Source organism: Diadema setosum, chromosome 14, assembly GCF_964275005.1.
Source record: "Diadema setosum chromosome 14, eeDiaSeto1, whole genome shotgun sequence".
NCBI classification, from domain to species: domain Eukaryota; kingdom Metazoa; phylum Echinodermata; class Echinoidea; order Diadematoida; family Diadematidae; genus Diadema; species Diadema setosum.
The window spans coordinates 3,551,232-3,563,268 of record NC_092698.1 but is presented as its reverse complement, the minus strand read 5'-3'; the positions used below and the strand labels follow the sequence as shown (position 1 = coordinate 3,563,268).

At 39.6% G+C, this 12,037-nt stretch overlaps 1 protein-coding gene across 1 annotated transcript; it reads right to left on the bottom strand.

Annotated features, from left to right (window-relative positions):
* LOC140237547 (protein FMC1 homolog) lies at nucleotides 1–11,913 on the bottom strand. The gene is made up of 3 exons (XM_072317481.1): nucleotides 11,784–11,913; nucleotides 6,484–6,636; nucleotides 1–1,173 (listed from the first exon to the last, which is right to left on the bottom strand). Exons 1-3 carry the CDS (start codon nucleotides 11,865–11,867, stop codon nucleotides 1,075–1,077), a joined length of 336 nt encoding a protein of 111 aa, XP_072173582.1. The 5' UTR covers nucleotides 11,868–11,913; the 3' UTR covers nucleotides 1–1,074.
* Between the last annotated feature and the right edge of the window lie 124 nt (nucleotides 11,914–12,037).

Below are 12,037 nucleotides of genomic sequence, written 5' to 3'. Positions count from 1 at the left end.
TTTAGATTATAAAACTTTCTTGGAAGTAAATGGACCACATTTATTTACAAGAGTTCAAAGGTCAATCGGTCAGTTCATCAACCAAGACAGAACGAGGACAACAACCTCGCTTTATTCTCCCTCTCCTCGGATAGCAGACTGCCTGTACACTTTCTTCAGCTGTCGCCAAGACCTTCAGTGTGGGGCGGTCGTTTTCTGCAAATTCTTTTTTTTCTTGTCTACAATCACATCCCATTTACTGGGTGAGCAATTAAAGTCGCTTGTTCCTTTCCCTGTTTTTTCCTGGCTTATCCCGCTGCTGATCTGGACATTCCCATGGCTCGTCAAATGTCTCTCTTAAAGGAGAACTCCACTCTTCACTCAAGTCAACTTCAATGCAGAGAGTAAAGTCCAACAAATGCACAGAACAGTGGTTTTCCACTGTGCATTGTATTTCAAGAAACAAGTGCACAAAACACATGTGCATGAAAGTTATGCATTTGCAACAAGTCACAAAACACAAAAACGCTGTTTTTGCTTGCAGTTTTATGGGTACCCAAGCCGATTAGACAAGGCATTGATTTTAATGCCTTTACTACTCTCTGCATGGTTGGCTTGTAAAAAGCCATTTCCAGTTGTCAACAGGTAATGTATCAGCCTCAAATCTCCTTGTGAAAATAAACAGCAAACAAATGCATTCTTAATTTCTTTTGCTACTTTAAATTCTGATGCAAATACAAAGTAATTTAATTCATATCTCAATTAATTTCAATAAAAGCGATAATTAGGGAAGACTTGTATGCAAGCCATTGGAGAGAAAAGGAATGAAATTATCCACTTCACATGACTCTCACCATTACCACTGTTTTGAAAAAGCCTAATGTTCTCATCTCATTTTACTGAAACTTTCATTGCTCTGTTCATTTCATTCCACCTTTCCTTATCACTGTAAACTTTGCAACTCAAAGTGCTGTTGTCCTTTTGACATGCTCGGTACACCCATTTGGCATGCTCGGTGTCAGACAGAAAAGGCTGACGAATCCGGGGATTGATACCACAGACCCACGGTGTTGTTGTGTTGATTTTGCACAGAGTCTATTCGCCAGCTGGCGGAGGTTTGGGCAACTCCAGCCCGACCAGTCGTGCGCTCTCCTCTACAGTTCTCTCGCCTCTTCCGTATTCTGCCTGCAGAGCCTGAGAGACAGAAAATAGAAATTGTGCGTCAAGTCGGATATCAAGATGGAAATCAAGACAGAAATCAAATGCTCAATTAGCAGTCATATACGAGTCATAAATGCCATTATGGCAGCTATTACTGTTCTTGAAAGTTTTCCAAAGTGATAGAGGCTGGTTATTGGTCGAAACCTTGAAAATGAGGTCGCGTTAATGCAGCATGGGTGGGACACCACAGACATCACTTGAAAGGTTTCCTGTCATCAGACTGCATAATGACATCATGACTATCATAACAACTGAGAGTGGAAATGCAAGTGTTTAGCCTGACCATTGTTAGAATTCTCAGCAATAGGGGAATTTATGGTACAACGGCATTGAAATACATGTACCCTGTCCTGTTTTGGGTCACACTCTTGACTAACATTAGAAAGTGCATGGCAGATATCTCTGCACACTATTCAAAAAATAAACAAAAGAGTCATCTCCAAAGTTGTTTTTTTTTTTTTAACTCTACTCAGTCCTTCACAAGATTTCATTTGCTTTTTTTTTTTTGGCAATGTAAAAGTTGGCACTCAGCTCAGCTGTGAAAATCCTGCTTTATTGTCACATAGCCTTCCTCTCTTTGGCGTAAGGGATGCAGGCATGAAGGTTTACAGGAATTGCCTTTTTATTCATATCCTGCACGATCTATTGATTAATATTCCATGCTATGCACAAAGAGCAGTGACAGGTCATCCATATACTGAAGCCCATTGAAAGTTTTGATGGAAGGCAAATCCTGATATTTGTCTGTTTATTTGTCTGTTGTTGTTTCTTTTTTAAGGGCGGTTCCTGCCATATTTCTTTGGCCAGTGTTAAAGGACAAGTCCACCTTCATACACATGTGGATTGAGTGAATGCAGCAATATTAGTAGAACACGTCAGTGAAAGTTTGGGGGAAATCGGACAATCCGTTCAAAAGACATGAATTTTTAAAGATCTGCTCAGTCACTGCTGGATGAGAAGACTACGACCCTGTATGATGTCACATGTGTACAACGCTATAAGGAAAATATAAAGAGAATTTCACAAAATTTTACTTTTTGAAAAATCTACACATTTCCTCCACTCGTCACTGACGTATGTCAAGGGTAATATTACTCTCCCCTTGCCTTTTGAAAGAGGGAAGTCAAATGTTCTTTTACTATGTGAGAAAAGTGAAAATATGTTGGATTTTCTTTATATTTACCTCCGCCAAGGGAGGAGGTTATGTTTTCGTTACTGTTGGTTTGTGTGTTCGTTCGTTCGTTCGTTCGTTCGTTAGTTAGTTAGTTAGTTAGTTAGTTAGTTAGTTTGTCTGTGTGCAAAATAACTAAAAAAGTAGTTAATGGATTGGGATGAAACTTGCAGGAAAGGTTGAGAATGACACAAGTACCAAACGATTAACTTTTGGTAGTGATCCGAGAATTTTGGGGGAATTTATGAAGGATTTTTGATATTTTGTCAGGTAGGGTCAATGAACTTGGTAGTTCAGGCTGCGCGTATTTGAGGTTTGCATGTGCGCACTAAAGTGCGTGCTCTAGTTTCTGCTAGGGCGAGGCGCGCCGTGCAGCTGAGGGTTTATGATGTAACAACGAAAGGCTTCTATATTGGGAAATCTGGCGACTTTCAGCACACTATAAACACTTTCAGCATGGTGCCTAAGTACGTATGGGTGGAAATCACTGATATCTCTATGGAAGAAGTGGAAATGAGCTGCATGCTTGGCGGAGGTCTGCGCTCTCAGAGTGCTTCTCTAGTTTCTTTATATCGTTGTACACATGTGACATCACAAGCCGTAGTAGTCTTCTCATCCAGCAGTGACTAAGAAGAAACTTCAAAAATTCATAACTTTTAAACGGACTGTCCGATTTTCCTCAAACACTTGCTGATGTGTTCTACTAACATTGCTGCATTCATTCAATCCTCATGTCTATGAAGGTGAACTTGTCCTTTAATGACATAATATATTCTTTCACCATGTTGTGGTTGGTCTTGTGCAAATAAGAATAAAGGATTTTTGCTCATAAATGCAACTGGGCATATGCAATGTTAATGCAGGTAAAAGAAAAAAGCAATTTCTTTGTCTGTACAAGATGATGGTATCATTTCAAAACCTTAGGCAGTTCCTACAATATTTCTTTTGCCACTACACTTGTATTAATGGCACATCCTTTCACCATGTTTTGGTTTTCTACTACAAATTTGGTTTTTGCTAATTTCACTGTAATGCAAATGAGCTTATTTCATCATGATGTTATTCATGAGAAAAAAAAGAAAGCCATTTCCTTGCAAGTCATATCCTGGTGTCATTTTTCTTTTTTTCACAATCCTTCTTTCTCTCTTTTTGATACCACAAACAGCTGTTTCCTAGAACAAGCAGAACTGACCATCCGGTGAGAGAGTGCTTCCGCTAAAATCACCACTGGTGAAAAATAACGAATTCTGCACATATATGCTATGTGAATGAGAGCGCAATACAATGGCCTACACTTTTACTATCAGTCTCCTTACTCGTGCATCACATGCACTGTTGAAGGTGAAAACATGTGACCAGCACTTTAGTATTCATAATTACTAAGTACCAAGTAATCTGTTTCTATTGTCTTGTATCATGAAGGAGGTGATTGCACAATTAAAGGGGAGAGTATCAAGTGGAAGCCTGACATTTTCACATATCAGTTTCCAAAGACAGACAAGACACTAGAAGCACTATGAATGCAAGTGCTTTTTTTTTTAATCTCTGAGTATAAGTTTAGTTTCTGTTAGGCATAAAATGATTTTGTTGACGCGACCCACTGAAGACTAGTCCCAAGAATACTTGGGTAGGTGTCTATTGAAAGTGTGTGTTAAGATGGCAAAATCAGCCCGTCCTTGAAGGGGAAATCCAGTCCAAATATAAGTTAGTCTGATAAGAAAGAGTAAAATATTAAGAGTTCAGCAGTAAAATTTTGATCGAAATCGGATGAAAAATAAGGACGTTATGACATTTTGAAGTTTCAGTAATTTTTGTGGAAGCAGTTCTTCAATGGTCAATATGAATATACAAATGACAAAGTGAGCATGTCATCCCCTCACGACTTGTCGTATAGTTTGTACATAAAATTTTGAAATCTAAAGTTTTTCATTCAAACGCAATTATGCCTGAAGCTCAAATCCTGATATATCTTACTGATCACTTTTCTGAAGTTATTCAACCAGGAATAACATCATGTTTCAGACTTCAATGACAGAAACATTGAATTTTCTTCATTTTTTTCTTACAAGATCAATGGAAAATTGTGAGGTTATGTCTGGATATGGTCAGCTCACTCATTTGCAAATTCATAACCACTGTACACAAACTCTTTTGCAGAAATTAGCAAAAAATTCAAAATTTCATAACTTCCTTATTTTTCATCCAATTTCAGTCAAATTTTTACCACTGAACTCGTAAGATTTTTTAAATTTTTTTAATTCTTTTTTTTTTTTTTTTTTTTTTTTTTTTTTTTTTTTTTAACCAGACTAACTTATTTTTGAACTGGAATTCCCCTTTAACAGGTAAACATTGTATGCCAACATGATGTCATCAGGATCTGTCAATGATGGAGACTGAACTACTATAAAAGTGGATATTTTTGTGTGACTAATTATTCACACTTGGCCAGGTGAGAAGAGTTTTGTGTGCTTTTAATTCTGTGGAATCAAGACATGAAATACTGGAACATATAGCAAGCAAAATATTTGTGTGCTTTTGTATTTGCACTAGTTTCTGGTTGCGCGAAATGCACAAAAATTATTGCCCTCCTTGAAGTCATGTGTGGCACCAATGGGAAGTTACAATGTAGGTGCTTATGGGGACTGTACAGTACTGGTTGAGGTAGGGATTCATGTTTTGAGCATCCCTAAGTGAGATAATGAGAAACCTCTTATGAAATATGAAAGAGCATGTAATTTTAAAAAGGATTCAATGCTTATTTGATGAAAATTGGTTTTCAAATGGCTGAGATATCCAAAAAAGTGATAATAATAAATGGCGACAGGCCACATCTTTTATTAGGATCTCTTTGCTTCACCTTGTTTTTGGATATCTAGGCCATTTCAAAACCGATTTTCATCAGATGAACTTTTGAAACCCCTTAGAATTGCGTACTCTTTGACATCTCATGGAGTGGTTTCTGAATAGCTCGCAAAGCGTTAAAAGCTAAATCCTCACCTCAACCAGAACTGTACACACCCTTTAACTACAGGTGGTGTTGGGCGTTTTTAATAAATAGGTGCACCAGTTATTAGGACTGGCACTCTCACAGCAGAAGAAGATGTCCCCTGCTGCAGCTTGCTCTCTTTCATTACAGGTATACTGGCAAGGCACCCTCACGGGCCGTGGAACATTTCTCAAAGTGGAGGGGCAGTGGGCCCATGGTGGGGCAAGGATCATATGGTACCCTCCCAACTGTCCACGTCACTGATGTTTAACATCAGTGACGTGGACAGTTGGGAGTAATACTAAACTCGGCCACAATCATCATCCATCCATCCATCTATCCATGTATTATGCATTCCCTCATTCATCCATTCACTCACTTTTCATGTATCAAATAATTCCTTCACTCACTCGTTCATTCATTCATCTATCTGTCTATCTTTACCCAGTTACCTCAAATCACTGAAGCTGAAAACATGAAGTAACACAATCAGTCCACTACCATACATTGTTGCTGTTTTCTGTATTTTTTTTTTTTTTCAATTCTCCCTTTCATGGAACTGTCATCCACCATGCAAAGGTCCGTCATTCATTGTAATGAATAATACTAACTGGGGGAGGTTCTAAAAATGGGCTTTCACTTCTCTGGAAATTGCACAATGCAGTATATCTACAAGGATGTAGTAAAATGAAGATTTGTTTTTAATTTTTTTATTTCTTAACAAGAGTAGAGGTTTCAACATCGTTACTTACACACATAAATCACCTCCTACACATCAACTTTCACCATCAAAAACTACACTTTTGAGTGTGCGATCAATTAACAATGCCTCACAAAATAAATGATGAATTATCTGTCCATAGTGTGATTCAAGACGAAACAAACCTACAATTATATCAAACAAAGATTATGGTATGTACAGTCAACTTTTTGTTTCAATTTGTTGACATACAAAACACGGTATAGACCTTCAGGGTGAACAGTTTACTTGATCATGCTTGTGACATACAATACAGCATTAATTTATAGTACAGAGTGGGCACTTTAGCACAGTGGCTCTCTGCGTTACATCTTGGTACTCAGCAATGGTGTACAAGGACCAGTGCTGGATCATTGGAAATCTAACCTCATATTCCCTTGTACTCCTGAGCAGGCAGTGGTAGGTCTGTGCCTTGTGCAACATGTCGTTGTGTGCTCTGCAAACCTGCTCCTGGGTCACCTGGTTCTCGCGGTACTGCTCCATGAGGTACTGGAAGGCCAACATGTTCCTTGGCGATGTCTGATACCATGGTCCACCGTGGAGACAAAGAGAAAAAGGGGAAGGGGGGAAGGTGACAGAGAGGGGGGAATGATGGAGGGAAAGTGAGAAAGAGAGATGGATGGAGAGAAAAGAAGAAGGGGAGATGGAAAGAAAGGAGAGAAGGGAATGAACAGAGAAAGGAGACAGAGCAGAGAAGGGAGATAGAAGGAAAGATGACAGAAAGAAGGGTGAGAGTAGAGAGAGGGAGAGATGAAGAGAGTGGGAGGGAGAGAAAGAGAGATGAAAAAATAAGAGATGGATAGAAAAGAGAAAGACAGAGAGGGGAGAAGGAAAGAAAGTCAAGAAGAGAGAGAGGAGAGATTAAGAAAAAGGAAAGAAGAGAAAAGAAAAGAGAGGAGGGAGGGGAAAGAGAAATGGAAAGAAAGGGAAAGAAAAGGGGAAAGAGGATAGATGAGGTATATAGGCAGAATGAAGGAATTAAAAAAGGTAATTCAAATCTTACCATTTCTATTTCTATTCTTGATACCAGCAACAACACTCTCAGGACCACCATCTAAAAGCAGACTGGAAAGCCAAGGAAGACTTTCTTGCAGAGGCCAGTGATACATCGCTCTATGTTACATCAATTGCATCAAGTTAAAGGAAACCAAAACCCAAAGAGAAATGTGAATTGAGTGAAAGAGGCTACATACATGTATGTACATTAGGAGAACACATCAGTGAAAGTTTGAGGAAAATCAGATAATTGATGCAAAAGTTATGAATTTTTAAAGTTTTTGTGTTGGAACCACTATACATGGCGACTACTTGAGTTTATAACATCATGTGTGGACAACAATGTAAAAAAAAAAAAAAAAAAAATAAAGGAAATTCAACATGCTTTCACTTTTCTAGCATAATGAAAGAGCACTTGACTAACCGCTATCAGAAAGCAGGGGGAATAATTACTACCCTTAACAATGTCAGTATCAAGTTGATGGAATTTGTAATTTTCATGAAAAAAATGAATTTTTGTGGAATTATCTTTATCAGCTCACCTGAGCCGAAGGCTCAAGTGAGCTACAATATGTATTGCGTTCGCTCTTTGTCTGGCGTCTGTTGTGCGTAAACTTTCTACAATTACATTTTCATCTTCTTCTTGAAAACCCCAAGACCGATTTTCCCCAAACTTGGCAGATAGCATCCCTAGGGGGTTAGGATCTCAATTTGTTAAAATGGGCACCATGCCCCACCCAGGGGGCCCCCAGGGGCCCCAACCCCCCAAAATTAAGGTATCTTTAAAAATCTCCTTCTCAAGAACCAGAAGTGATAGCTAAATTAATACCATGAGTTAGCACATTGATGACTGTAGTTTCAAGTTTGTTAATGGCGGAATCAGGGGTGCCCCCCTTGGGACCCGGGGGGGGGGGGGGGGTGGGGAGGGGTCCTTATGGGACCCAAAGTGTACATTTTCATGTTCTTCTTGAGAACCCCATGACCCTTTTTCACCAAACTTGGCAGGTAGCATCCTTAGGGGCATAGGATCTCAATTTGTTCAAATGGGCACCTTGTCCCACCTGGAAGGCCCTAAGGGGCCCAAACCTCCCCAAATTAATGAATCTTTAAAAATCTTTTCTAGAATCAGAAGTGATACAGCTAAGTTAATGCTTTAAGTTAGTACATTAATGACTGTAGTTTCAAGTTTGTTCATAGCAGATCCAGGGGTGCCCCCCCCCCCCCCTTGAGGGCAGGGAGAGGGGTGGGGAGGTCCAAATTGGGGCCTAAATTGTGGATTTTCATCTTCTTCTTGAAAACTTCATGACGGATTTTCACCATACTTGGCAGGTAGCATCCCTAGGGGATCTCAATTTGTTAAAATGGGCACCATGCCCTACCTGGGGACAGGTGGGACAGGGTACCCATTTGAACATACTGAGATCCTATGCTCCTAGGGATGCTACCTGCCAAGTTTGGGAAATTAAGGAATCTTAAAACAACAACAACAACAACAACACCTTCTTCTCTAGAATCAGAAGTGATTGAGCTATTTGATACAGTTCGACCTTGATTATCTGGCCTCCTTTTATCCGGAAATCTCTATTATCCGGACGCATTCACGCAGTGAAGGACTTTCTTTTTTTTTTCAAATTTGGGCCCTAATTGTACATTTCCATCTTCTACTTGAGAATGCCTGGTCAAATTTTGGTAGAGCTGTGTACGTGATATTTAGATTAGTGACTGCGTGAAAGGTGAACTTGCGATACTCAGGTGAGGGCAAGACCCCCGGGTCTCTTGCATTTTCTTTATTGTTGTTCACACAAGACATCATGAGCTCTGGAGGTCTTGGATCCTTATCCAGTAATTACAATACCAAAACTTAAATAAATATTAACAATTTTTTGCATCCATTTTCCGATTTTCCTAAAACTTTCACTGATGTGTTCTACTAATGTTGCTGCTTTCACTCAATCCACATTGCTCTTTGGATTTCGTTTTCCTTTAATGCAAACATTTAAGAGCATCAACCTAGCAAAAGATTGCACAAATTACAGAATTCCAAATACAATGTACACTCTCTTCTGGAAATATGAAAGTTCACATCTCCTTTAGCATGCTGTATAGAAAAAAAACAAACAAAAAAAAAAACCTATACCCCTTGAACCTTTTAATACCCTTTACACATTGATGGTAAGAATCATGCATTTCAGCCAAATGACACACTCATACTGATCTTATAGCCCATGTACAAAAAAAAAGAAGAAAAAAAGATGAATATAAACAAAATTAATAAATAAAGCAACAACAGCAACAACAACAAAATCCCGCACACTAGAGGCCCAGGGAATTTGATATGCGGCACTGGCAATGAGGAACAGGCAACCCTCTATCATATCCATTGCACTGATTGCCATTTCTAGACCGGAGACTGCCAATGCACTCCATGTTCGGCGTAATGATGATGATGGGTTTGGCTGGCTTGGCAGGCAGTGAGTGGTGTTGATGTGATCTGATAGAGTCTCACAGAAGATGTCGATCTATCACAAGATTCTATCTCGTAAATTCATCGAAATGTTCATGTTAAACCATTTTACTGTACAATATGAAATTTGAGCCTCATTTGCCAATTTTCTCTTTGTCGTCCACTCATTAAAAATGTGTATGTTGAATCTAGGTATAAATTGTGATCCTGGTGCATGCAATTGAAACTTAAAGACATTGATTGTTCCATTATGAGAATCCTGTCTGGAATGTGATTTTACACGGTGATAAAAGAGAACTTTTTGTAGAGGGGTTAATTTGAAGTTTTTCATTTTCCAAAAATTGGAGCAAATAGTTTACATAATTTTGCGAAATTCATAATTTTCAGGACTTTGTGAATAACTAGTTGTAGGTTTGCCTTTGGCAGAAATTTCATCCTCTGTTTCTATGGAATCTATAGAGGGACAAAAAAAAAAGGCATCCGGATCCCGTGATACGATCCACTCTCCTTAAAGGCACAGTGTGTAGATCCCCAGTGCAGTGGTACGTGGTTGCGGAGGCGCTGTTGGATGATACTGCCGATCACCGGGCGTCATCGTTAGTGTAATACGAAGAATGCCGAAGTTGAGCTGTCATCAAGAGTAAAGCGCGTAGGTGTTGCTAGGTAAAGTTGACTTTGTTGTCTTCTGCACATCACGCAGTCTGTAGTGATGCCAGGGTGCGCGCTTCTTGAATATTAGTAAATATAGATTCTAGTATATTTCTAGTTATGACGTCACAGAAGAAGTTTGCTAAAGCTGTCATCATCAGCTGAATCAGGAATCGAACTGTGATCGGAACACTGACTACAGTGGATCGGACTTATCCGGACTCGTGGAAATGGGTCACTTTACAGGGTTTAAAGCGCTAAAGTCAAAGGAGTCGATAGCATAGTCTCTGTTGTGTAGGTTGTAGGAAACTTGCGCCGTGTGCCCATGTGTGCATTTGACTAACTACACGCAGCCGCTGTCGCAAAGCTGCACGTCTACCCTATTCGTATACGTTGTCATTTTCAGCGGTGGGTGTACGTTTCCTTCATGAATGTCTTTATTAATTGTAGAGAACTAAAATATAAGGAATCCCCATAGTCTATGATATTCATTCAATAATCAGTATGCAATTTTTTTTTTTGTTAAATTACGTCAAAAACACAACAAAATCTGTGATTAAAATCAGGTCTGTAAGCGTCCGTATTGCTTCACTCCTCATCTTTTGCGTGTTATTTGAATGGCAATCACTCTCGTATATCTACAAGTACAACGTAGCGAGTCGGAAATGTTCATGACCTTGTCGGAGTGGAAGTGACCCATGCAAAGGTCAAATCATGAGAGCAGCACGCGCGGTAATACATGTACGTAGAAGACGACAAGCTTTACGTAACACACAAAACGCACGGGGGTACGTAAAATGCTACCATGGTACTTCCGGTTGAGCATTCGTGGTAGTTTGTTGATTTTGTAAATCATCGCACGATCTACTCCGAAAAATTCAACAATAAGCCAAGGTCTGGATACCAACGTAACACCAAATTCAACTCAACCATCAACAAAATACGATGTAGCCTAGGTGAGTGGTAAAAATCATCTTATTGGTAAAATCAACAAAATTAAAGACATTTTGGTAATCATGTAGAAACATTTTAATGTGATTTCGCCGTCAAAAGCGATGGTCATATACAATGTAAAACACTAGTAGATGTCAGACTGCTGAGCTGTGCTTCGCACAGCACAGCGGTCTGGTCAGGCTAGCATTTAACTAAACCACCGGCATGACCGGGTCTAACGTTAGGTTACGTTAGCAGCTGAGCTGGTTAGAGTCTAACCCGTTAGAACTAGGACCCTATGTGCCTTTACGCTGGATTTTCCTCTAGCATCCCCGACTTTGGAGAAAGCCATTCACACATTTCCAGTAGGGCCTACTAGTATTTTAGTAATTTACAGAAGGTTCGATCTAGTCATCAATATAAGAAAAAAAAAATCAATTTTCAATAGTATATAATTTACAGCACAGATTTATAGACGTGGGACTACGTACATAGAAGAAAAACACTACAGGAATACAGACTAAAACGCTAACGCCAACGCTACTATTACTCAGTATTAGGTTACGTTAGCTGCAATTTACTGGCTATACGCTAAAATGTGTATATCCTATTGCCACATAGTTACCTTTGGCCTAATGTATCGCAGTTCTCTTGTAATTCCCCTCAATGCCGTCAGGGCATCTTTCTTCAAGATATTCGACGAAGCCATTCTTCATCAGCCACAACCTGCATTCGTTTACATGCGTGCGCGTAGGCCATAGGATAGGGCTAGCTAGCGCGGTGTATATCGCAGCACTAGCGCGAGCTCGTCCCGTACAATCTGGCCGCGCCGCCTTGCCTCCTGGCGGGGAGCCGACGTTACGCAATCGCCTTCTTGTT